At 37.4% G+C, this 25761-nt stretch overlaps 1 protein-coding gene across 8 annotated transcripts in view; it reads right to left on the bottom strand.

Annotated features, from left to right (window-relative positions):
- The window catches only part of DMXL1 (Dmx like 1), a 128794-nt gene extending 108180 nt beyond the window's left edge, over nucleotides 1-20614 (bottom strand). For 2 of the 8 annotated variants that reach the window (XM_032335423.1, XM_032335424.1), the window contains exons 1-3: nucleotides 20013-20614; nucleotides 3561-3686; nucleotides 656-727 (exon numbers count right to left, since the gene is read on the bottom strand). In XM_032335423.1, the coding sequence (XP_032191314.1) occupies nucleotides 656-727; nucleotides 3561-3686; nucleotides 20013-20099 (285 nt within the window). In that variant the 5' untranslated portion in view covers nucleotides 20100-20614. The remainder of the gene's footprint in view (nucleotides 1-655; nucleotides 728-3560; nucleotides 3687-20012) is intronic. The other 6 variants (XM_032335417.1, XM_032335419.1, XM_032335418.1 and 3 more) reach the window with 4 other exon arrangements.
- Between the last annotated feature and the right edge of the window lie 5147 nt (nucleotides 20615-25761).

The raw sequence follows: 25761 nt of genomic DNA, 5'->3' as shown, positions 1-25761 counted from the left end.
ATAATTTAAATCACCAGTTTAATCTTCAGTAGAAATGGGTAAAATAACCTGGACTATTATATTTAGAATATTAAAGCACCCAAGAAATCTAATACTTATACACTGTTGTTTTCGCCAGTTTTCAGAACTATTTCTGAATATAGTTTCTTCATAAAGAAAAACACTTACTGACCTGTTAACAGTTATATTACATGATACAATAAGGGGGGGGGGGGGGGAGTCCTGAAGGTAGCTTAAGACTCTGCAATTAAAACATGTAACTTTAAGAACAAAATATTTAAGAAAAAGCATAAGTATATTAAAGAAGATAATAAAAACCAAAAACAAAGTGCCACACTTCACTACATAATGGTGTTTGCCATTAGCAATAAACTACCAAACTTAAAATTGTTGACTCTTCAAATACTTATTATAAAGGAAAATGTCAGAAGAAAAAAAACACATATAATTCGTCAACACAATCTGATTTACTTCTATTTCAATCTAAGATTTAGAACATATTTTAAATATGGAAGTGGCATTCAACATCTATTTTTTAATTATGGTATAATTTATACAATTTATCTGATGATCACTCTGATTTTATACTCTTAAAAAGTGTCTTTTAATACTCAAGACATTTCAATTTCTAAAAGAAAAATGATAAATTACTGACCAAATTTTTCTTTTGCTTCGGTAGATTAACTGGTTCAAAAACAGAGATAACATTTCCATAGGATGCTGCAATCTTTTAAAAAGAAAAAAGAAAGAAAACTTATGGATATGTTAACTTACTTATGAATCAAAAGACGAAAGAAATAATACAAATTAAAATAAGCCCCCCAATTTCATTTATGAATACTTGAGAATATCAGTTTTAAGAGACCACCATACCTGAGTCAGAATTCCAGTACTGTCACCTACTGTGTAATCAGCAAGTTAATCTCTCTGTACCTCATTGTCTCTATCTACATTTAGAATATGCATAATACTATCTTCCTAATGGAATTAGTTTGAGGATTAAAACAGCACCTGTAAAGCATCTATATATAATTACCTGTAAGATACATGGTAAATATTAATTCCTTTATCATAGAAAAAAATGTATCGATAGATTCCTTGTCAAGTGGAAATGAGATAGGATTTAATCCATTTCTAGGTTATCTGTCTTCAAAGTTCACAATTCTGTGTGTATTTAGCTTTATAAAAATAAAACTTAGATCTATTCCTTTATAAACACTATAAGAAATGTATTTTTTTAATACTCTATTTTGTCTGAGTATTTTTAAAATTTACTCTTTCAATCAATGGCTCTGTTTTATAAGGTGGCTACTATTATAACTTGGGTAAGCCACAATGAAGAACAATGAAATATCAGAAATAAGGACTGATAGATACAAAAACGGATGAGGGATAAAAATAAGAGAATATAATCTCAAAAAGAAGGGGATAAGCGATGAGGATGTAATCTATAACAGAAAAAAAAACTTTCAATGGCTATTTTTAAGTGTTCTAAGAAGTTAAAAGGATATAGAAATCATCTTCACCGAGTCAGTCTGGGAGGCCTTATTGAGTTTGGGCTTTTAAGAGTGGGTAGGACTTCAAAGAGTGGTGAATATTCAATTATAGAAAAGGGGCATAACACAAGTATGAACACAAGTGCAAAGATTAGAAGAGGTGAAGTATGCCTGGAAGTGACAACCAGCCGAGATGGAACAGAATGTCCCTTCTAACACAGTGAGGTACATACGTCCAAAAACGCAGATCTAAGCCAGGTTGTACAGGGCCTCATGCCCAAGTGAACATACTGAACTTTCCCAAGGTAATGGGAGGCAAAGAATGTTTTTAAGATAAATGCAGATGAATTTTCTCATGAAAATTAATCTTACAGTAGAAAAAAAACCCCAGTAATGCTAAAATACTGGATGTCTACAGTATCAAGCAGCAGTTCCCACCTAAAGTATCATAACCTGCAAATTTTCTTCCTGTTATGGTGAGAAGCCGTTTATTTGTACGAATATCTGTGACCCAAAGGAAATCTGCCCTTTATGAAAATGACTATAGGGGGCAGCTGGGTGGCTCAGTCCGTTAAGTACCTGCTTTTAGATCAGGTCATAATCCTAGGGTCCTGGTATGGAGCCCCACAGTGGGTGGCCCACTCCCTGCTCAGTGGGGAGCCTCCTCCCTTTCCCTCTGCCACTGCCCCTGCTTGTACTCTCTCTCTCTCAAAGAAATAAATAGGATCTTTAAAAGGAAAAAAAAAAAAAAAATGACTACAAAACCAAATGACCCATCTATTTTAATCTAGACTGTCATGTAATCTAGGTTATCATCAAAACATAACTCATATTGCAAGTCATTAAATGGGATTTCCAACATAGCCAGGCCTATGTGAGTGTAGATATTACAAGCAAGTTTCAATACAGTAATGAAGATTACAGAATTATAGAGCTGGAGACCAAACAAACATGAAGAGAAAAGAGGGAAGTCTCAAGGATTTTCAACATTCCGTAATAAAGATCATTTCTGTAATATAGTGAGAATGAAAGGTGTAAACAACAGAAAGATGAGAGACACTTTAACCTGTAAGGGGAAGGGACACAGAACTAACACAGTAGTCCAAAACAGGGAAAGACTGTAAGAGCTTAAACTTATTTTACCATAAGTACCTCTACACTAGATACTAAGAGGTAACTTTTCAGACTGGCAGGTGCATTAGACATGATTAGATTTAAAAAAAAAAAAAGATTGGGTCCTTTTGATTCCTCACACAAAATATTCTAGTGGGATCATATAGTCCAATAATATATTTAATCATCTAGCAAAAAATTAAGTAAATCTGCAAAGTCCACCCCAATTTAGCTGTAAATATACCTAGACCTGGCCTGTGCCTACATGGTGCTATATTTAGCTATATACTATGCTGCCTACTAGCTATGACTCTACCTATTCTGCTACTGTATAGAACTGTACTTCACCTGATACAGAATCATAACCTGTTACTTTTGTTGTTGTTGCTTTCCTACTTTCAAGGTTACTTGTTACTTTCATATGCAAATAGAAGTCCAAACAAAATTTTTCATTTTTCTTATAGACTTGGAATAAGTTAATTTAAAAACTATGCATTTTAGAAGAGTTGACCTCCATTTCAGTACAAAGTTTATCCAGAAATTATAAGGAAATACTCCTACAGCGAAAGAACAACTCTAACAAATGATTTCTCTCTAGTAGTTTATTTGTAAATAGATTGAAGGTTTACTGTCATTCCTTTCCTTTAATCCAATCAGTTTTTAAATAAGTAAGCTTTAGACCTGTTCTACGGGTAATACTTCTTTATCAACTCACAGGAAAACATTATGCTGTATCTTCAAATTATGTAAGAACAGAATTCCTGTCAATCTGAAACATATCTGAGTCAGGAGTTTTGTTTTCTATGGTGCATCTCAGAGAGCCAAAGAAATTTGTAGCTACATTGTCCTTGAAACAAAGCAAACTTCAAATTTGACAGGAAATACATACTTGGGAGATTATCCTGACAAAAAACATATTCAAAAGAAATCTCACATTACAAGATTACAAACCTTGCCTTGTTGCAATGAGCAGTCTACACATCCTACTTGAATATTTCCATGTTTAGCTCCTGGGATTATTTGTAATCTTTCAAAATCACTTCCCAGTATAACAATGTCACATCCAGATGCATAAGCCTAAAAAAGGGGGGGGGAATAAAAAGGATAAATTTGTCAAGAAAGTATTTATCATGTAGAATACTGGCATTAAATACTGTTTTAACTAAATATTATGTTTTAACAAAGCAATTTTAAATATCCCTTTAAAAAAAAACTTTATTATTTGAGAATATTTCCTTTACCTCTGATGATATTCAGTCCCATCAGCAAAATCAGTCAGTCCTGTCTGCAAAACATTCATTTCTTCCACCTCCACTGAATGCTACCACTATCTCCCTCCTCCACTACTATTAATAGTCTACTTCCATTCTTGCTTCCCTCTAATTCCTTTCCACACAGTCATGCCTTTTTTTTTTTTTTTTTTTTTAAGTAGACTCCACATCTAATGTGGGGCTCAAACTCATGACTCCAAGATCAAGAGTTGTATGCTCTACTGACTGAGACAGCCAGACACTCTGAAAAGAGTCAACTTTAAAAATGTTTATTAAAGGGGCACTTAGGTCCTCAGACAGTTTTAAGTCTGCCTTTGGCTCAGGTCATGATTTCAGGGTTTTGGAATCAAGCCACACACCAGGCTCCCTACTTGGTGGCAAGTCTGCTTCGTCCTCCTCCTTATGTGATCTCTCTTGCTCTCGGTCTCTCTAATATAAATAAATAAATAAATCTTTAAAAAATGTTTATTAAAGCAAGAATTTGCCCTGCTTAAACCCCTTGATAGCTTACCCACTGCACTTGGAATAAAATCAACTCCTTGCCATGGTTCAATGCCCTTATTGTCCTAACTCTCCAAACTCATCCCAAGCTACTCTTTCTGTCCCCTCCATTGGCCCTGTCCCTACACTGCCTTTCCTTGTCCTAGAGCATATCAATCTTTTTCCACCTTACGGGGTCTTTTATCTACCTTTCTCTGCCTGGTCTTTGTCCACCTAGCTTTTTTCAACATTCATGTCTTAGTTCCCAACCACACAGACAGACAGACAGACAGACACACACACACACACACACATACAGTCCCTTCCCCTCTCTCTCTTACATTACTTTCCATCACATTACTATTTATTCTTCTTCATAGCAGGTAACATGATTTGTAAGTATCTTGGCTATTATCCACTTTCATTAATGCAAGTTAAGTTACAAAACAGAACAATAGCATTCAAGTGTATCTTGCTCTCTGCTCTCACCTCCAATTCTAAATGAAGGGGCTTCTTTATAAATATCTACGGAATAAATGAAGTATTTAACTTCAAAAAACAGCCACCATGACCAAACAAATAAAAAGGTATAGTTCAAGGCTTGTTAGCAAGCATTTTATAGCTCTTTTTGAACTTTACAATTAGCAGAACTCTTCCAACCAGAATTTTTCTTTGTATATATTTGTCTAACTTCTTAGATCACAGGAGTTTCTTCATGGCTTTCTTCTTGGAGTTTACTCATATAAGCCACCATGAAGTATGACACTGAGAACAAAACATCTAACACAAATTTTCCCCAACCAAATATAGGTTCTTAAAGTATTAGTAATTATTTACTTTCTCTCACTTTTGCACTTGCACATATACCTTACTTAATGTAGAAAATAATAATACATACTTTATGACCTTAATTTTTACTAAGGCCAAAATGTTTCTGGATGTGCCAGCAAAAAATATTTGGAAAGGCGTTTGAGAGAACATACAAATAAATCTGCTCACATTACAAACAAGAAAATGAGGCCTAAATAAGGCTGATATAACTTCTTAGTGGCAGAGTGGGCTTTAGAATCTTGATCTCTTTTGATTCTTGACCTAAGTGCTGTATGTATGACACCATGAGGCCTTCCCTAGTTAAGTATCCTTGCCTAGAATTTTCCTAAAAGGAACTGGGGACAATCAAGTCTGGTTCTACTGGCATCATATAGCGGAAAAAATTGGCTTAGTAAACAAACAAACAAAAATCTCATGATGGCCTGCTCACCTATATAAATATCCACGGTAGGATCACAAGGCTTGTCATAAGACTATTAGCAAGAATAAATTCCAAAAACTTATTTTAAGAAAAATTTTCATTTGCAATACTCTAAATATCTTAGTATTTTAGAAACTGATTTTTCCCCTCAATATTAAATTTTGATAAAATACCAATAGTCACTATATCCCAAAATATTGTGTCAAATTACAAATGTTCACAATTTAGATTTCCTATTCATTAAACAAAAAATTTTAGGTCCATCAACTGGAATGAATGAATATATATATATATATATATATTTATTTATTTATTTTTTAAACATGTCTTCATAACTTTGCCTTCCTTTTCCCATACCTAAAATTGTCTACCTACTTTCAGATATTGTATAGCAACTATTTTTAATCAACTACAACTCTCGATTTTCTGAATTAAGTTTGTATTCATCCTGAAGTTCCTCAGAAAATTACTGTTTAATACAAGTACTAAACATCTGCAGAGTTGCAAAATGCATAGTTAGCCCAGAAACACTTAGCGGTACAGAGAGAAAGATACCAATTTACTGCATAATTAACCCTTCATCATTCACAGATTAACCCAGTTCTGAACTACTCTTGTTCTGTTGCTGCAGTTGTAATACACTAATACAGCCTGTCATTTGACTTTCTCTTAGTGACAGTACTAAAATATACAAAGCTTTCTCTCTCTAGTTTTGGTAAACTTCAAATCAATTGAAATGACAGATCTTATCTGGAATATCTCTTTCAGTCCTCACTTTCTTCTCTTAGAGTTATAACTAATGGATGACAATAAGCTACTACATGGGGGGAAAAAAGGGAAATAACCAATTGCAGTCTACACTTCATGAGCTAACTATTATGCCAGGGGTTAGAATAAAGATCTTTGGGTATTTTTGACTCACGAACTTAAATTTTTACACTTTATTTGGTTGTATAATTAAACATAGGATGGACTAAAGACTCAAACCATATTTGCATTTATGTTCCATTTCTTAATCATTTTCAAGAATCTGTAAATGTATTTCCTAAAAAGCCTGCAGTATATAGGAGATTAGCTGAAAAAAAAAAAAAACAAAAAAACTATAGTAAATATCCACAATGGAGTATGAGAAAGAAGCCATCTATGACTCACATGGAGTGATTTCCATGAGATATTATTATGTGAAAAAAAAGCAAAGTACAGGGGCGCCTGGGTGGCTCAGGGGATTAAAGACTCTGCCTTCAGCTTGGGTCATGATCCCAGGGTCCTGGGATTGAGCCCCGCATGGAGCCCTGCATCTGGCTCTCTGCTCTGTGGGGAGCCTGCTTCCTCCACTCTCTCTGTCTGCCTCTCTGCCTACTTGTGATCTCTGTCTGTCAAATAAATAAATAAAATCTTAAAAAAAAAAGCAAAGTACAGAAGGATATATATGTCATTTTTTGGTAAGAGTCAAGGAATATGAATCCGTTTACTACAATTAAAAACACAGGATCGATAAAACTAGGGAATAATAAAGTTGATTATCTACAAAGGTGGGGAGGATGGAGTAGAAGAGATACAGGAAAAAATGACTTTTGAAAACATATTAACAGAATGCATATTCAAAGATAAATCAGTCAGAGTGGGGGAGGATGTGGTGAAACAAAGGAACTAAGTATTTTTCAAATGACTACCTACCCACACCAAAAGAAAGAAGGGCTAAAGGAACCAAGCAACTTTCCGAAACACTGATTTTGACCCCATATTTTCAGTCTTGGGCAGTGAAAAGGAAAAAACTAGTCCACCTCCCATGTTTCTCCTTTACTTGCACACTACTACCATATTCACCATACTTTTGTGTACAGATGTGGGATCTGGTGGGATCTTTTAACCACACCAAACAATTCTGTGACACCCAATAGGTATCTGACAATTGAACTCAATTCTGACACTATTACCTGAGAATAGTGTCAGATCCCACAGGTGAAGGGCTCAGTCTTAACTGAAACTGTCCTACACTTCAGATGCTCATCTCAAGTAGTGGGACCCTAGATTACCCATTACTTCTGCCCAACCTGGCTACAAAGTCAAAGGTACTCATGACCTCCTCTCCCTTGGATTTGATTTTTCACTAAAACAGCTTACAAAACTCATGTAAACACTTACTTACATTTACCAGTTTATTAAAAGGCCTGATAAGAATAGAGAAAAACGACCAGTTGAAGAGACACACAGGATGAGACCTGGGGAGGGTCGCATGCACGGAGCTTCTGTCCTCATACAGCTGGTGTGCATCACCCACCTGGTACACGGATATGTTCACCAACCTGGGAGCTCCCAACAGCAACATATTGTTGGGATTTCATGGAAGCTTCCTCACACAGCCATAATTAATTATTAACTCCATTTCCAGTGCCTCTCTAGTCTATGGAGAATGGGAGGTAGGGCTCAAAATTCCAAGCTTCTGACCTTGGCTTGATCTGCCTGGTGACCACACCAGGAGCCATCCAGAAGCCTACCCAGATTTTCCTCATTAGAACAAAAGATGCTCCTAGTACCCTTATAAACTATAAGGATTTGTGGTAGGACCCAGTGTCAAGACACAAATATTAGGGGGCACCTGCCTGGCTTGGTCAGCAGAGCATGTATCTCTTGATTTTGAGGTTCTAAGTTCAAACCCCACACTGGGTACAGAGGTTACTAAAAAAAAAAAAAAAAAAAAAAAAAAGAAAGAAAAAAAGAAAAGAAAAGAAAAGAAAAAGAGCCATTATTATAACAAGTGATGCTCCTAATGTTCTTATCACTTAGAAATTTTGAAGTGTCAGGAATTCTGTGCCAGAAACTGGGGACAGAGACCAATACATGTATTGTCTATTATCTCACAGGCAGGGTGGGGAGAAGTACAAACAAATCCTGAATGTTTTTGTAGGTTTTTTTTAATTATAGTGGTATGGACAATGCAATTCTGAAACTATTTTGGATATATTACAGAAATGAGCAAATAAGCCGAGGATCTCACTGTGTAAGGAAAAGGAACAAAAATATAAAAGAGGAAAGATACAAGAGTCAAGCAAGGTTGTTATGGAAGTGGAAATACTGGTATAAAATCATGTTTTCCAAAATACACATATTTCCATGTACACATGTAAATACATGTTTGTATATGTGTATGTATGTGCATACTAGCTTGCTATATGCATATACACGTGTATATGCGCTAGTTCTATACTATTAAAAGGCCAAGAAGCAGATATCCCAAAAGCGATGAGATCACTTAGTACCCTGATCTTGGCCTCTAATCGCATTCTCTACTAAAAGAAACCAGGGCTCCCTGAAGAAATGGCTCAGTGCAGCACTATAGCAGGGTAGTACAATAGGGGCATAGAACACTCTGTTATATCAGAAAGAAGATGCAAAAAGGGCAAGAATCATCATCAGTGTATAGTCAATGTAGGGGAAAATGATGATGAGGCTGATGATATTTGCAGGGTCTTCAAAGGCTTTCTCACATACTCCTTATTAGTTGCAAAGAGAAAAGAAAATCTGTTATACAATGGAGAAATTAGGCAATACCTTTAGTGGTCATTAAAATTAACATTCCAAGTGACAGATATCAGGAACCTCCAACTGGGATACCTAGAGGACACAACATCATCTAGGCAGAATTTTGGCCAAGAAGTCATAAGCTCAATCTAATCAGGAGGAAACATTAGACAAATGTGAAATGAGAAAAGGTTTGTTTTTTAAAAGTGGGAGGGAAGTACTAAAGTCTTCAAATGCCACTGTTGAAGCGATAAAGAACAAGAGAAATGATGCTAAAGAGACGCGATAACTAAATGTGATATCATAGTCTGAATCTTGTACTGGAAGGGGTAAAAACGTTATAGAGAACACTGTCATATCAAGTAACAGAACCCAAACATGGGTAATACATAAGCGAAAAGTTTATCAATGTAAATTTATGAAATAGATAAGTATACTGTGATTATGTAACTGAATATTCCTCTTATTAGGAAATGAGACTGGAGTATTTAAGGGTGAAGAATTATAACATACATAACATCCTCAAAGTATTCAGAAAAAAAAAATTATATAGGCACACACAGGTCTGGGGAGCACAAATGATAAAGAAAATGGGAGTACATTATTGGCAATAGCCAAATCTAAGTAATGAGAGCATGGGTGTTCCTTGTATGATTTTTATTTTTTTTATTTTATTTTAAGATTTTATTTATATATGTGAGAGAGAGAGAGAGAGAACATAAGAGGTGAGAAGGTCAGAGGGAGAAGCAGACTCCCTGCTGAGCAGAGAGCCCGATGCAGGACTCAATCCTGGCACTCCAGGATCATAACCTGAGCCGAAGGCAGTTGCTTAACTAACTGAGCCACCCAGGTGCCCTTGTACTATTTTTATTTTATAACTTTTTCTAGGCATGAAATTATCCTAAATAGTTATTTTCTATGTAGTAATGAAAACATATAAAACCTAAGTAATTGTTTTCAAAAAGTTAAAACAAAAACTGCTACCACTTTTTTTTTTGCTTTCTTTTATCTTTACTCATGTATAGTCTTCTGGGCCTATTTTCTTCTCTTTGGCACCAAGTGCTTTTCACTGTAACCCATTTAATCCCTACAACAAATTCTGTGTAGTACTTTATACAATAATCACCCCATTTTACTGCTAAGAAATCTTAAGCTTAGACAGACTGAGTAATTGGCTCAAGTCTCAGAGCCAGCTGGAGGCACAACTAAGACTGAAACCAAGTTATAACTAGTGGGAAAGGACATACTCTTACTTATTCTTTATGCTATCACTCAATGCCCTATAAACAAACACTGGCATGAATTTAATAATTTTTCTCTAATCTCTTCCCATAATTAAGAATATCTTAAAAAAAAAAAAAGAATATCTTATCCAGACCATAAAGCAACCAGAACTCCCATAACCGTGACAAGAATGTAAATTAGTATGGTACAACTACTTTGGAAAGCTAAACACATGCCTACACAATAACCAGCAATTCGACTTCTAAGTTTATACCCAACAGAAATGTGTCCATATATACACTAAAACACATGAACAAGAACATTCATAACTATTCATCAACACCCCAAAGTAGAACCAATCCAAACATCAACCAACAATGGAATACACAAATGAACTGCAGTATAATCATACAATGGAATACTATAAACCAATGGTTCTCAAATTCTCTGGTGTCGGTAATTCTTTGCACTCTTAAGAAAATATTAAGGTTAACCATCCTCCCATCCCCTTCCTTAAGGGCGTTAGTTTTTGTGTATTATCACTATCAATACTCTCTCTCTCAGAAATTAAAACGGAGAAAATATAATACACCAACTAATTCAGTAATGAAAACCTCCCAACAAATAAAAGCCTAGGATCAGATGGTTTCACCAGCGAGGTCTACCAGACATTTTAAGAGAATTAAGGCCAATCCTTTCCAAAAAACTTAAGAGGGAATACTTTCAAACTCATTCTGCAAGGCCAGCATTATGTTGTTACAAACCTAGACAAGGGCACTATAGGAAAAGAAAATTACATTGCAATAACCCTGATTGACATAAATGTAAAAATCCTTAACAATTTCAATTCCAAAAGGACAATTTCAAAAGGACATTAAAAAGATTATACATCATAATCAAGTGAGATTCATCCCTGAGATTTAAGGACAGTTTAATAAAGGCCATATATGCCAAGCCCACAATATGAACACCATATTCAATGGTGAAAAGCTGAAAGGTTTTCTCTAAGATCAGGAGAAAGGCAAGGATGTCTACTCTCATTACTTCTATTCAAAACAGTACTGAAAAGTCCTGGCCAGAGCACTCAGGCATGAAAATAAATAAATAAATAGATAGATAGATAGATAGATAGATAGATAAAAATGGCATCCAAATTGGAAAGAAACACAAAAAACTTTCTGTTTACATTTAACAAGATATACTGAAAACCCTAAAGACTCTACCAAAAAATAAGAAATTAGAACAAATGAATTCCATGAAGTCATAGGATACAAAATCAATACACAAAAATCCGTTGCATTTCTACATGGTAACAATGAATCTTTCAAAAAAGAAATTAAGAAAACAACTTACATCAAAAAGTAAAATACTTAACATAAATTTTAAAAAGGTAAAAGATCTTGTGCACCGAAAACTATAAGACACTGATTAAAGAAATTGAAGATGACACAGATAAATGGGAAAATATCTTGTGTTCCTAGATTGGAAGACTACTGTTAAAATGTTCATACTACCCAAAGCAATATACAGATCCAATGCAATCCCTATCAAAATTCTAATAGTATTTTTCACAGGCCAAAAAACATTCTAAAATTCATATGTAACCACAAGAGACACCAAAAAGCCAAAGCAATCTTGAGTAAGAACTAAGCCTGACACTCATATGTGGAACATAAGGAATAGTCTGGAGGACCAAGGGGAAGGGAGGGAAAACTGAATGGGATATCAGAGAGGGAGAAAAACCATGAAAGACTCTGGACTCCAGGAAACAAAGAGGGTTAGAGAAGGGAGGGTCGGATGGAGGGATGGCGTGACTGGGTGATGGGTATTAAGAGCACGTGTGGTGATGAGCAATGGGTGTTATACACAACTGATGAATCATCGAACACTACATCAAAAACTAATGATATATTTTATGTCGGCTAATTGTACAAAAAGAAATAAATAAAATTTTTAAAAAAGAACTAAGCTTGAGCCACTGAGCTCAAGCACCATACTTTCTGATTTCAATCTATATTACAAAGCTATAGTAATCAAAACACTATGATACTCGCATAAAGACAGGCACCACGAACAAAAAAGGAAGAGAATCATGAGCTCAGACACAAACCCACGCACATATGGTCAACTAAATCTTCAGCAAAGGCACCAAGAATACATAATGGAGAAAGGACAGTCTCTTCAATAAACGGTGTTGAGAAACTGCACATCCAATTGCAAAAGAATAAACTGGACACTTATCTCACATTATACACATAAATCAACTCAAAATGGATCACAGACTTACATGTAAGACTGAACCATAAAACTCCTAGAAGAAAACACAGAGAAAAAGCTCCTTGATATTGGTCTTAGTCATGACTTTTCTGATATGACATGAAAAGCACAAACAGCAAAACCAGTAATAAACATGTAGGACCACATCAAACTAAAAAGCTTCTGCAAAGCAAAAGAGAATAAAGTGCAGAGTCAACCTACAGAATGGGAGAAAATTTTGCAAACCATCTCTGATAAGGAATTAATATGCAAAGTATATAAGGAACTCATTCAACTCAATAGCAAAAGAACAATCTAAATTTTAAAAAGGTAAAGAAGTTGAATAGATATTTTTCAAGAAAAGATATACAAGGGGCTAGTAGGTACATGAAAATAAGTTCTTCATCACTAATCCTTAGGGAAATCAAATCAAAACCACAGAGAGACATCACCAAATGGCTATTGTCAAAAAGATAAGAGATAACGTGTTGGTGAAGACACAGACCAAAGGAAATTCTTACGTACTCTTGCTGGGAGTGTAAACTGTTACAGATGCTATGGAAAACAGTAAGAAGGTTCCTAAAAAATTAAAAATAGAACTACCATATTATTCAGCAGTCCAACTTCTGGGTATATACCCAAAGACAATAAAATGACTATCTCAATTAAATACCTGCACTCCCATATTCACTGCAGTGTTTATGCACAACAGCCACAACATGGAAACAACCTAAGTGTCTAACTACAGATGGGTGGATAAAGAAAATAGGGTATATATACACAATGGAACAGTATTCAGCCATAAAAAGAAGAAAACCCTGACATTGGTGACACCCATGACAGCATAATGCTAAGTGAAATAAGTCAAAGAGAGAAAGACGAATATATGTATTTAATTATGCACAGAATCTAAAAACATTATACTGATAGAGAAAAGAATGGTGGTTGCCAGGGGTTGTGGGGTGGTGAAATGTGAGACTTTGGTCGAAGGGTACAAACTTTCAGTTGTAAGATAAATAAGTTCCAGGGATCTAATGTGCAGCATGGTAACCGTAGTTAACGATATTGTACTATACTTAAAAGTTGCTCTAAGAGTAAAGCTTTAATGTTCTCACCATAACAACAACAAAATAGTAAAGATGCAAAGTAAAGGGTATGTCAACTAGCCTGTGATAAACATTTTGTAACATAGGCATGTAGCAAATCATCACAGTGTAGACCTTAAATTTAAACAATGATATAAGGCAATTATATCTCAATAAAGCAGTGGTGGCAGGGGAGACATAAATCTATACAGATAATCTAATCTGGGTATCACTCAAGAATCACTTAAAATAGACACATCTTCTTATGCACAGTTCTAGAAGACTATTAAAATTAATTCAGTCTTCTCTGTAGCTTATACAACATGATGAGGTAAAAAGCATGGAAATATACCAAGCCCTCTCCCCGCAAAAAAAAAAAAACAGGGAAAACAGCTTTAAAGTGAGCTAAGGATGTACCACTTTATTCTTTAAACAATCCATCAACCTGGTTTAAATAAAACCCTAAGAAGTAATACAATACATGGTATTTCTAAGACCAAATTTAAAACTAGTTTGACAGATTTTTCTAAAATAAATTCTCAAAATTTCCCTCCAAGGTGTCCTGACTATATTGTATGACATTATCAAAACCATAAGAATAGCACTGATTTATCAAATAAACTGCCATGCTATTTGGTCTCCAAAATTAATGTGCATATACTGATAATTGATACATTAGATGCTTCTGTCAAGAGATCTGTAATGAGAACAATCTATTACTAATCAATGAAAATTAAATTAACAAGTGAAAATTCTTTTGTTGGGTACCTATAATATTAGGTTTACTAATTTTGAGACTAAACAAGATGCCCAGGAAGAACTGAATTCAACGTGCTATCAAGCATATAATCACAATTTCTTACTTAAAATTGTGACAGAAAACCTTCTCAAATTTCTAAATTTCAAAAATTATCCAAGTCTGTAACAGCTGGTATTCAAACTTGGAAGTATTGTGATTTCTGTAAAACACTTGGATTTCTTGTTTTCACTGTTCTGTTTTTACCAACCATACCAGGTAAATATTCTAAGGAATTTCTTCCTGGTATATGTCATGGTTAAATGACTTGAATTGTAAAATACTGTAATTAACATTTTTCTCATTTTTAAACATATAATGTTGAAGTTTAATTTTGCTTCAATAATCTTAAAGGTACTTTAATACTATTTAAAACTCAGTATTTTAAAATAGGCCAGTTTTTTAAAAATTTATTTTTTAACTTATTTTCAGCATAACAGTATTCATTATTTTTGCACCACACCCAGTGCTCCATGCAATCCGTGCCCTCTCTAATACCCACCACCTGGTACCCTGACCTCCCATCCCCCGCCCCTTCAAAACCCTCAGATTGTTTTTTAGAGTCCATAGTCTCTCATGGTTCACCTCCCCTTCCAATTTCCCCCAACTCCCTTCTCCTCTCTATCTCCCCATGTCCTCCATGCTATTTGTTATGCTCCACAAATAAGTGAAACCATATGATAACTGACTCTCTCTGCTTGACTTATTTCACTCAGCATAATCTCTTCCAGTCCTGTCCATGTTGCTACAAAAGTTGGGTATTCATCCTTTCTGATGGAGGCATAATACTCCATAGTGTATATGGACCACATCTTCCTTATCCATTCATCCGTTGAAGGGCATCTTGGTTCTTTCCACAGTTTGGCGACCGTGGCCATTGCTGCTATAAACACTGGGGTACAGATGGCCCTTCTTTTCACTACATCTGTATCTTTGGGGTAAATACCCAGTAGTGCAATTGCAGGGTCATAGGGAAGTTCTATAAAATAGGCCAGTTTTTAAGAAGTCTGATGTACTTGTGATGGCATATGAAAACCACAAAAATCTCTTTCCAGATGTAAATAGTATCTTCCCTTCCTATATTCTCTCCCCTTACAAAGACCTGTAAGTCCCCTCCAAAAAAAAACCCCACACAACAACAACAAAAAAACCCCTTTCTATCCTCCCACTTATAAAGGTTTCCCTAGAGTGAACAAAACAAAAAGCTAAACTAAAACATGCTTACCATGACAGACATAGGAAGAAGAATGCTAATTTAGCCTCTATTTCTCTACCAACCAGATAGCTGCATCAGTCTTTTGACCTCTAATTGGGGTCCCCTGACAGTGAATACGGGGTTGTCTAACACAAAAGCAAGCCTGGAGCTCTAACATGTTTGTTTTCTCTCCTATAGCAAAGATGTTTAAATTACAAACTAGAGACAGGAAGTCCTAAATATTAACACAGTCTGTCTCTTATAAATTACCTCCTTTTCAATTTCATTTGAAACAGTTTCAACACTAACCATAAACAATGAAATGAGAAGAAAAGAATCTATTGTATATTAAAGCACATGTCATCAGTATGCACAGCAATACTAGAAAATCTAGATTCAAACTAACGGTGCCTCTTTTTAACTATTTGCCTTTCATAAACAAAATATTTTTTATTCTAAAAACAAAAGTTGTCAACAGATCAGGACCAGTTTGCTCACATATTTTCACTCTAATAAATAGCAGGAAATTAACAAGAAAAAAAGACTGAAGGAAGCATTCAGGTAAAGAAAGAAAAAATAAAGAATTTTTGCTTAGCGTGCAGGAAAACCATTGCTAAGAAGTGACTGAACAAAGTCTAAAGGAACTTTAATAGAATCATTTTATTTGGACTCAAATCTAAATTATTAAAGCTATTCTAAAACACAGACGTTTAATTATATTGCAACAAGGCTTCTTTAAGTACTATTCATCAATTCAACCAATATTTATGTGCCAAGCATTAGTATGAGGAAAACTTTAATTTTATAGGGGCGCCTGGGTGGCTCAGTGGGTTAAGCCTCTGCCTTCGACTCAGGTCATGATCTCAGGGTCCTGGGATCAAGCCCCACATCGGGCTCTCTGCTCGGCAGGGAGCCTGCTTCCTCCTCTCTCTATGCCTGCCTCTCTGCCTACCTGTGATCTCTCTCTCTCTGTCAAATAAATGAATAAAATATTAAAAAAAAAACTTTGATTTTATAATAATTGACATTTTTGAGGGTTTTACATATACTAACAATGAACAGAACTTAACACTTTTTCATGTAATAACCCTATGAATAGGTACTACTCTGGCCCCGTTTTACAGATGAGGAAAAAAAAGAATTTAAAAGAACTTGCAGACAGATGTACAGCTAAACATAAGGATGAGACTGGAAATCAAACCCAAATAATAACTCTACTAATAGGAGCCACCAATACCTTAATCACTGTTCTAGATGGTCATAATGAAACCATAGGAGATACAAGGCAATACTGGTTAATAATATAATGAAAGTACAAATAAAGTGGTTTGACAGCATAAGACACATGGTCACTGCCTACTAGAAGTTCTTAGACTAAGAAGGAAGTCAAAATACTCCATGTCAGTTTTAGCAGTAAGATGTTAGCTAATACTTAGACAAACAAATTATATCAGTAAGTACATATTTTAAAACCTAGAATCCATGAGAGCTGGCATTCAATTTCATTTCAATTTAAAACCTGTCAGACTTCCTTTAAGAAACAGGATCTCATTTCTTGCAATCTTTCAAAACAAGAACAGGTAAGTTATCAGCAAACATGAGAAGGGAGGAATTACAAACACAGGATGTCTTCACAAAAGGCATGAAGTGCAAGAGAAATAAAATCATTCTTCAAAGGGGCCTCCAAATGGAAGATCTCATGTCTCTCCTTCAAGTCAAACTGAAATTTTGAGATTTTTTTTAAGTCTGTACATACCATTAATGTCTGCTATCTTCTATCAAAGAAGTCAAAATCAGAAGCATTTAAAAACAATTCAAGGAGTCGGGTGCCTGGGTGGCTCAGTGGGTTAAGCCTCTGCCTTCAGGTCAGGTCATGATCTCAGGGTCCTGAGACCGAGCCTTGCATCGGGCTCTTTGCTCAGGGGGGAGTCTGCTTCCTCCTCTCTGCCTACCTCTCTGCTTACTTGTGATCTCTGTTTGTCAAGTGAATAAACAAAATCTTTAAAAAAAAAAATTGAAGGAGTCAAAAATAAAGAGATCTGCTTTTTAACATGAAAAACAAGCAATTTCAAAAGAGATAAATTAAAGATGTATATATATGGTATAGAGGAAACTGAAGGCAAGAAACTTAGTTTGTAATAGAACAAGCAACATAATGTTAAAGGTTCAAGGATGGATTGGGTACAAAGGAAGTAGATGATTGTTAATCACTAAACTACAACCCAAATTACAGAGAACTAGGGTATCTTTATACTAAACAAATGAAAAATTTATTTTTATCTAATTTACTAGAATCCTTCCGGAGACGTGGGAGAAATCTGTAGTAGGCTTGGTAGGAGATGATTAAACTCTGGTCTATGGAGGGCACCTGAGGAGGGCAATCAGTTAAGGGTCCAACTCTTGGTTTTGGTTCCAGGATGGCTCTCAAGGTGGAGAGATTGAGCCCCTATTCCCTAACCCCTATCCTACTGAGGTCCTGCTCAGGCTTAGGGCCCACTGAGTTTGCTTAGGACTCTCACTCCTTCTCCTTCTGCCCCTGCCCCCACTACATGCGGGTCGCAGGGGCTCTCTCCCTTGCTTGCTCGTTTTCTCTAAGATAGGTAAATAAAACTTTTTAAAAAAATCTGGTCTATGGAAATAGATTTTAAAAATAAGGTCACAAAAGAAGCTACATGATGGTGTATAATAACCACATAGAAGCTCTGGTTTATTAGCTCACCTCTTCTTTAAAATAACACCAAGTTTTTATAAACACTTAGAGGGGTCATCTAGGTGTATACCTAGGCCAGTATATTGTATGTACTTGAAAGCTCACACTATGGCATAGATACCAAAAGCTTTCTAAGGAAAAGTTGCTAGAATTTGCATTGGAGAAAGCACTCATACAACTTTAGGAGATGCTACCATCCTATAATCTCCCACTAGAGAACCCCCTTAGGATGCTGCTTATTTCTTCCATCTTAATACCAAGAGCAGAGAGCAATGTCCAGCTATAGGGAGTCTAGAGTAGCTCACTAAGACCCTCAGAGTTCACTCTTCCCCTGAGCATTCAGGCTAGATTAACATTTAGCATCAGAATCTCAAAATTACTACTGTCAAATGCAAGCTAAGGTATGTATGAATCTCTCCACAGAGGAGGTACATACTCTCTCTGAGAATGAGTACTTAGTTGTCACAGATCTAAAAGCACAATTTAGATATGAAATTTCTATACCATGTTAAATTATCACTATTATTTAATCTAAGATTTATTTTGACTGACAAAGACCACAAAATAATTCATAAGTAAAACAGAAGAAACCCTAGGGGATCTGTTAGGCTGTTTACTTAGTTTCACTTGCTTATGTAAAATTAAGTTTTACTTTTATCCTTAACGAAGAGATAACACAAGTTATGGCAAATATCCTCAGTATTATAAATACGTTTAGACAATGGGTATCATATGCAGTACTTACTTACAGTGTAAAATTATTATAAAAACTATAGTTAAAGCAGAAAACGCCACCGCACTGTTAAGTAGCTAGAAGTTTGAGGACTTCCTCCTTCTAGTATCTGAGAAAACCAATGAAAAACTAGTCACGTTCAGTAAATCTTAACCTGGACCTACCACTACACACCAGGAAAGTTTTATGGAAAAACTGTAATGCAACTTTTAGTAATTAATGTGAGCAATCTAAAATAAACAAAAGTTTCCCAGGATTTCTAAACTGTTACATATGGAATCCAAAGGATGACAGGAGAGAATTACTTATGAAAAATCTCTTCTTCTTTCCAAAGTTATTCCTTGGTGAATATGAAGAAAACTACATGAAAACAATGTTTTCACTGGATTACTCAGCGCTAGATGTTGGTAGCAAACAATTAATTGTTATAAGACACCCACTTTTTTTTTTTTAATTACAAAGATACTTGATCTTAAATTGGTCTAAAATTAAACCAATCTCAACTATTTCTACATTTGACAATTTAAGCCTATGGAGCAGGATACCGAAACGCCCTCATACACATTACAACAACGATTTCTGGATAAACGATTTTGATAAACCACCCCAGTCCAAGGACGTCAGACTAGAAACTTTAAAAATCCTACAAAACATTCTAACTTCCGACCCAGTACCTCGATGACGGACATGTTTCTCCCTCCTTCGCTCTCAGAAGCCAGGTCCGCCTGGTCCTAGGGGCGGGGACCTTCGTGGGAGACCAGGGGACCCCAGTGCGGGCGACCAGGCATTCCCGGCCTCGGCCCCGTGAGTCTGGGCCGATCCCGGCTGACTCAGGGGCGCGGACCCGCCACGGGCGACGCTGGAGCCTCCCTCACTCACCGTGAAGCGCTGGTCGCCGACGCTGCCCACGGAGAAGCAGTGGTCGCCAGGGTTCACAGCCCCGGTCAGCACCTGGTGCAGGTTCATGTCTGCGCCCTAGTCCCGCAACGGACGCCGCGTCCGGCTCATGCCCAGGGTCAGCTGCCGCTTCCCTCCTCCTTCCTTCAGGGGCGGCGGCCGCTCTTGGGCGGCGACGGCGGCAGCGACAGGCGCCAGGAGCCGGAGCCGCTCAGCTGGGGCCCGCAGTTCATCCCGAGCCCTGGCGGGCAAGGCCCGGAGGGGGCGGGCCGCCGGGAGGGCGCAGCGCGGCGCTCGTCCGCGCACCTGTCACAGCCCGCGCGGGCCCAGGTGAAGCTCCGGGGCGACTCAAGGGCCGAGACTCCAGGCCGACTGCCCGGAGGAGGGCCGCGCAATCCACACAGTTCTTCTCGGCTCGGGGTGGCTGGCCCAGACCGAGCCCCAGGGGCGCAGACAGCACGCGCTCGCCTTCCCCGCCTGACCTGTCCCTTCCCGGCTCCGGTGCCCGCCACCCCCACTGGCCTTTGCCGCTTACTACGCGTCGCTAGGTCCCTTCAGCCGAAATATCGCGAGACTTCCCGCGGCGAAGAGGGGTACTGCGGTAAAGGACTCACTTTTTTTAACCACAGTTTACTGATCCGCAAGTGGATAAGAAAACGCCTCGTCCAGTCAGATGCTGGCCAATCATGAGCTCCAGTCCACCTAGGGCCCCGCCCACCACTGAGAACAGGCCAATCGCTTGGAGGCGGATGACTGAGTCTGTCGGTTTGAGTGCGGAACAGAAGGACACCGGCAGAAACACAGTGAGCCTAGAGTGAGTTAAAAGTAGTCGAATTATGCTTTAGGATGGGGCTTAATCCGTCGGGTCAGAAAGCGTGAATGGAAGAAAGGCGTATAAATGGAGATGCAGTGTCCTCCGTCCTGGTAGAGACTACAAGTCCCAGCAAGCACCGCTCCCCCTCCCCCCGCCCCCGGCGTCCCTTGGGGACTCCCAAGTGGATGTGACCCCTTCTGGCGTCTCTGTCCCGGCATAATAGTTTCTCCAGCCTTCCGCGCCTCGCTAAGCAGGGTGATTTTGAGAGACTTAAATACTCGACAAGTGTTAAAATCAAGTGTTTTCACCTAAATTTTCCTGAACTTGGGTTTTGAAGAACCGCGGACTATAATTACTGCACCAACCCTAGTTGAGCGTTTGTTTCTGGAAAAATCCCTAAGGATTCCAAAAGATTAGTGTCACAGTTACAACTGCTGGATACTCTCAGTGTATTTTGACCCAATTCTTGTGTTATTGTTGATAAAATATCTGTTTATATTTTTCCTTCCATATATTTAAGCCTCTGAAGTACGGACTGTCCTCTTCGACTGTGTAACCCCAGTGTCTAGCGCAGTGTCTGTCCCAGCATAGGTGTTGGGTAAATGTGAAACGGAGGAATATGAACAGGAACTCTCCACCTAAAAAGAGTAGTTTGTTAAAAATTGCCAAATTGATTTTTATATACTTTTGTCGTGGTTTAAAAAATTTTTTAAAACCTTCATTCAAGATGCTTGGATGGGAGTATTAATTTTATCCCTTTATGCTTTGCGAAGAAGTATTTTTGCAATGTGCATTTTATTTTGCAGTAAAAAGTCACTTCAGGGGCGCCTGGGTGGCTCAGTGCGTTGAGCCTCTGCCTTCGGCTTGGGTCAAGATCTCAGGGTCCTGGGATCGAGCCCCACATCAGGCTCTCTCCTTCGCGGGGAGCCTGCTTTCCCTTCTCTGCCTGCCTCTCGTCCTACTTGTGATCTCTCTGTCATATAAATAAATAAAATCTTTTTTAAAAAGTTACTTAAAAAACAAGCTTAAGAGTCATCTCCCTCTTTTAATTTGAACGATGTCAATAGAATCCTATTATTTATCCCAGTCTCTTTATAAAAATAAGGGACTTAAAACTTAATTTGTCTTTTAAAAAACTTTTATTGAGGCCTAATGTACATACAACTTAATTTCTGTTTTAATTATAATTCAAATCTTATTCAGAGTGGCTTTAAGTTAATTTTACATTTTAGATTCTAACTGAAGTTTTTTGTGTGTGTTCCTACATAAATTGTATCTGGCCAAACGTTTTTATTCATTCTATCCTGCCCAGTTTTTAGTTTTCAAGGGCATGCAGTATAGCAGAATTAAAGAAACTGAGTGACCTAGTAGTTAGGAAATCTGAGATCTACTCCTGATCTTACATTAGCTGTGTGACCTTGGAAAGGTTTTGCTAACTTTAAGACTGATTTTCCTCATCTGTAAAATCAGCAAGTTTAACCTATCAACAACATTTTGCTTGGCATTTTCATTCCTGCAACTCAGTACATCTGTTAGTTTTTATTAAATTCCTTCAGCCTTGAGTTAGACTACCTGAGTTTGAATCCTAGCCTTACCACTCAGACAGGTTATTTAATCTCTCTGTGCTTTACTTTCCTTATCTATAAACAAGAGATAATAGCAGACTTTCTTCATATAATCACTGGAAGGATTAAATAAGAACAGTGTTTGGCACATAGAGTTCAATAGATGTTAGTTGTTACTATTATTATCACTATTACTAAATAAACTTAACCTTTTAATGTATGGTTACTCTTTCTAATGTTTTCCAGTTGGTGTCATACCCTAGTCCAAATCAAACTTTCCAGGGATGCTTGAGACTGTGACAGATGTTCTGAGGACATTCTAGTCTATCTAAAACTGTAGTACTACAGTTCCTAATGAAAAGCAAGGGTATTCTTTTGCTTCTCATTCATCAGAAATACTCCTACTACTTTATTAAATTGCCCATTAAACAACTTGTCTTTGATATATAGCAGATAAACTGTTTCACTGAAATAACTAAATGCTAGTAATTTATCTTTTTTCTTCCTCTGCAACTCCTGCCTACTGTCAGGTTTTATACAGGCCCGAGCTAAGAATGTTTTTTACATTTTTAAATGGTTGAAAATATCAAGAGAAGAACACTTCGTGATAAGTGAAAATCACATAAAGTTCACATGCCCATAAATAAAATTATATTGGAATACATTCATGCATAATCATTTAGGTATTATCTATGGCTGCTTTCATACTACAGATGCAGAGTTGAATACAATTAACCATTGAACAAGGCAGGAGAAGTTCTAGTCTCAAAGGGGAAGAGAGACTTTAATGAGACTTAATAAGTGGTGACAGTGTAATGAACAGCAAACAGACTAACCTCGGAGACCCTGGGGCGAAAAAAGGAGCATATAGGAAGCCCACTCAGACTGAGAATTATTCATGCCTGTTCTTCACTCTCTGATCTCCTGAAATCCTTGTCATTATCCCCCTCCCTGCCACCCTCATCCTAAACTCATTAATATAAATTCCTATCCTCTGAGTCCCTGTGCCATGGGAGCCACCAATAGGGGCTTCAGTTCCCTCTGCCAACATTCAGTAGATGAAGGAGACTGGAAGTAAACAGAGTTCCTCATCCTGTAACAAAGGCTGAATCAGGGGGACTCTGTTGCTGGAATTTCACACAAGCATTTGGAACTTCCTGATTCATAAAAACAAGATGAGGGTGTCTGTGCATCTAAGACACTGACTGCCCCAGGAACTCGTCTGGACTGGCAACAGCAACCTTGCTATAGCAAAATCTATCATGGAGATTACAGGTTAAATAGAAATTCAAGCAACAAAGTAGGACCCCAGCCATCCTTTATGTATTGTTACTATAGAAACATTAATTCTAATGCCTCTAAATTTTGGGGATTGCCATTAAATAAATACTCTTGGCTCACTCTCACTTGCTCAGCTGAAGGGTTCCCACCCATAAGCACTTAAAGGGCAGTTATTTATAAAAGCTACTATTCATTAAACACTGAGTCTACACTATCATAGGTATTTTATTTATTTCATTTAAATCTCAACAAACACTATATTACAAATGAAGAAACCTAAACTAAAAAAAGAGACTAAATATTCTCCAACACCATATTAGATTTGGATCCTATCATCACCCAAGAATTTGAACTCAGATTTTGTGACTGCAAAGACCCTATAAGTGTTCTCCAAAGACCCCTGAATCCCAAAGTGAATACAATCAGAGTCTACCACTTACCCCCTTGCTGACAGTGTGAGAAGAGACAGAGAAGGTGAGATGACTTCTTTATGTTGGATCTTCAGGGATTTTTCTAAGGAAAAGAGCCATCTTCCCCAAATACTTTTCTCTTCCCCTTCCTAAAGATGGAAGAAAAGCTGACTTCCTTACTTTGACCCACTCCCAAACTAGAGAGACCATAGTTTGTTGAAAGATAAACATCTCCAGCCAAGAGACTCCTGATATTTTCCTACCACTAAGGGAAATGTTGTGGGGTGGGACCAGGCATGCTGGGGTTTGGATTCATTTTCCCGCCTCCTTTGCTTTGCTCACATTTCTTTTCCATCGGCAAATGCCAGAAAACACACACAAAAGAAGAAACAAAAACAGCAAGATCAACCTCCAACTGGGCCGCACCCAAGCCCTCCCCCTAAGTCTGCCACACCAGAAAGCTGCAGGGAAGAGGCACAGTACTCCCTTCTCAGATGAGGGGTGGGGATGAGGGGGCAAAGTGAATAAATTAGAATAAGTTAACAAGGGCAGTCAAGGAATGCAACTTTGTGCTGGGACAACACACAAGAGTTGATGTGGGGGGCAAGGGGGTATCTCCAAAGGCTACTACAATAGGGGTAAGACCAGTGGGGGGAGAAGTCAGATTTACCTCCACATTCTTCCCAAACAGAGCAGAAGAATTAAGAGTGGAGGGGAAAGAGATGCACAAAAGGAAAGGGTAGAAATCTACAAATTAGGTAGTTATTCACTTGGTCAAAGGCAAATACTTCTCAGAAACTAAGTAAGTCACACATATACATCAATTGTGGCTTTAATGTGACTATAACACTCCATATGCCAATTGGAATTTTCATTAGAGGGAAGTAGAAGTCAAGAGAAGTCATTTGCTCTCTCTCTCCCTTTCTCTGCCATTGTGGTATGTGCACTTGACTCTTTGCTGTGTCTTCTCACAAGACTTTCAGGATCAAACAATTCCTGGCCAAGAAACAAAAGTGGAATTGTCTCATTTTCCAATGGATTTTGATGAAAATTGCTAGTAGAATAAGGTACAAGACCAAGAGGAGACTTTGGAGAAGAACATTTTCGGGTCTCTAAGGAATCACACATGAGATGACACTCATTTAGGCTGTTTCAAGGTCACTCACATCTTACTATATCTCCGAAAATATCACTACCATCTGGACAGCTTGACATGTTTTATTGGGAATATGCCTCTTCTCTTTATGTTTCTGCACTAATAGGTTGGTTTACTAATAAATATGTGAGACCTTTTCTTTAGAAAAAAAGGCAGAGGTTTAAAAAAAGAGAAGCAAGACAACAGCAGGCAGTTTTTTAAAATCCAGGAACCTGAGGTCAGTGGACTCTGGAAAAGTAATAAAGAAAAGGAACTATCACAATCAAGATCCCAGCAAGTTATTTTGTGGATATTGGCAAATTGATTCTAAAGTTTTATAGCAAGGAAGAAGACGCACAACCAGCAAACACAATATTGAAGGAGAAGAAGAGAGCTGGAGGACTGACACTAGACAATTTTAAGACTTACTATAAAACTCCAGTAATTTAGACAATGTGGTATTGGCAAAAGAATAGACAAACAAATCAGTGGAACAGAAGAGAGAGCCCAGAAATAGACCCACATA

This window comes from Mustela erminea, chromosome 3, assembly GCF_009829155.1.
Source record: "Mustela erminea isolate mMusErm1 chromosome 3, mMusErm1.Pri, whole genome shotgun sequence".
Classification (NCBI taxonomy): domain Eukaryota; kingdom Metazoa; phylum Chordata; class Mammalia; order Carnivora; family Mustelidae; genus Mustela; species Mustela erminea.
Note: the sequence above shows the minus strand (reverse complement) of the source record. Positions and strands in the feature narration are given on the sequence as shown.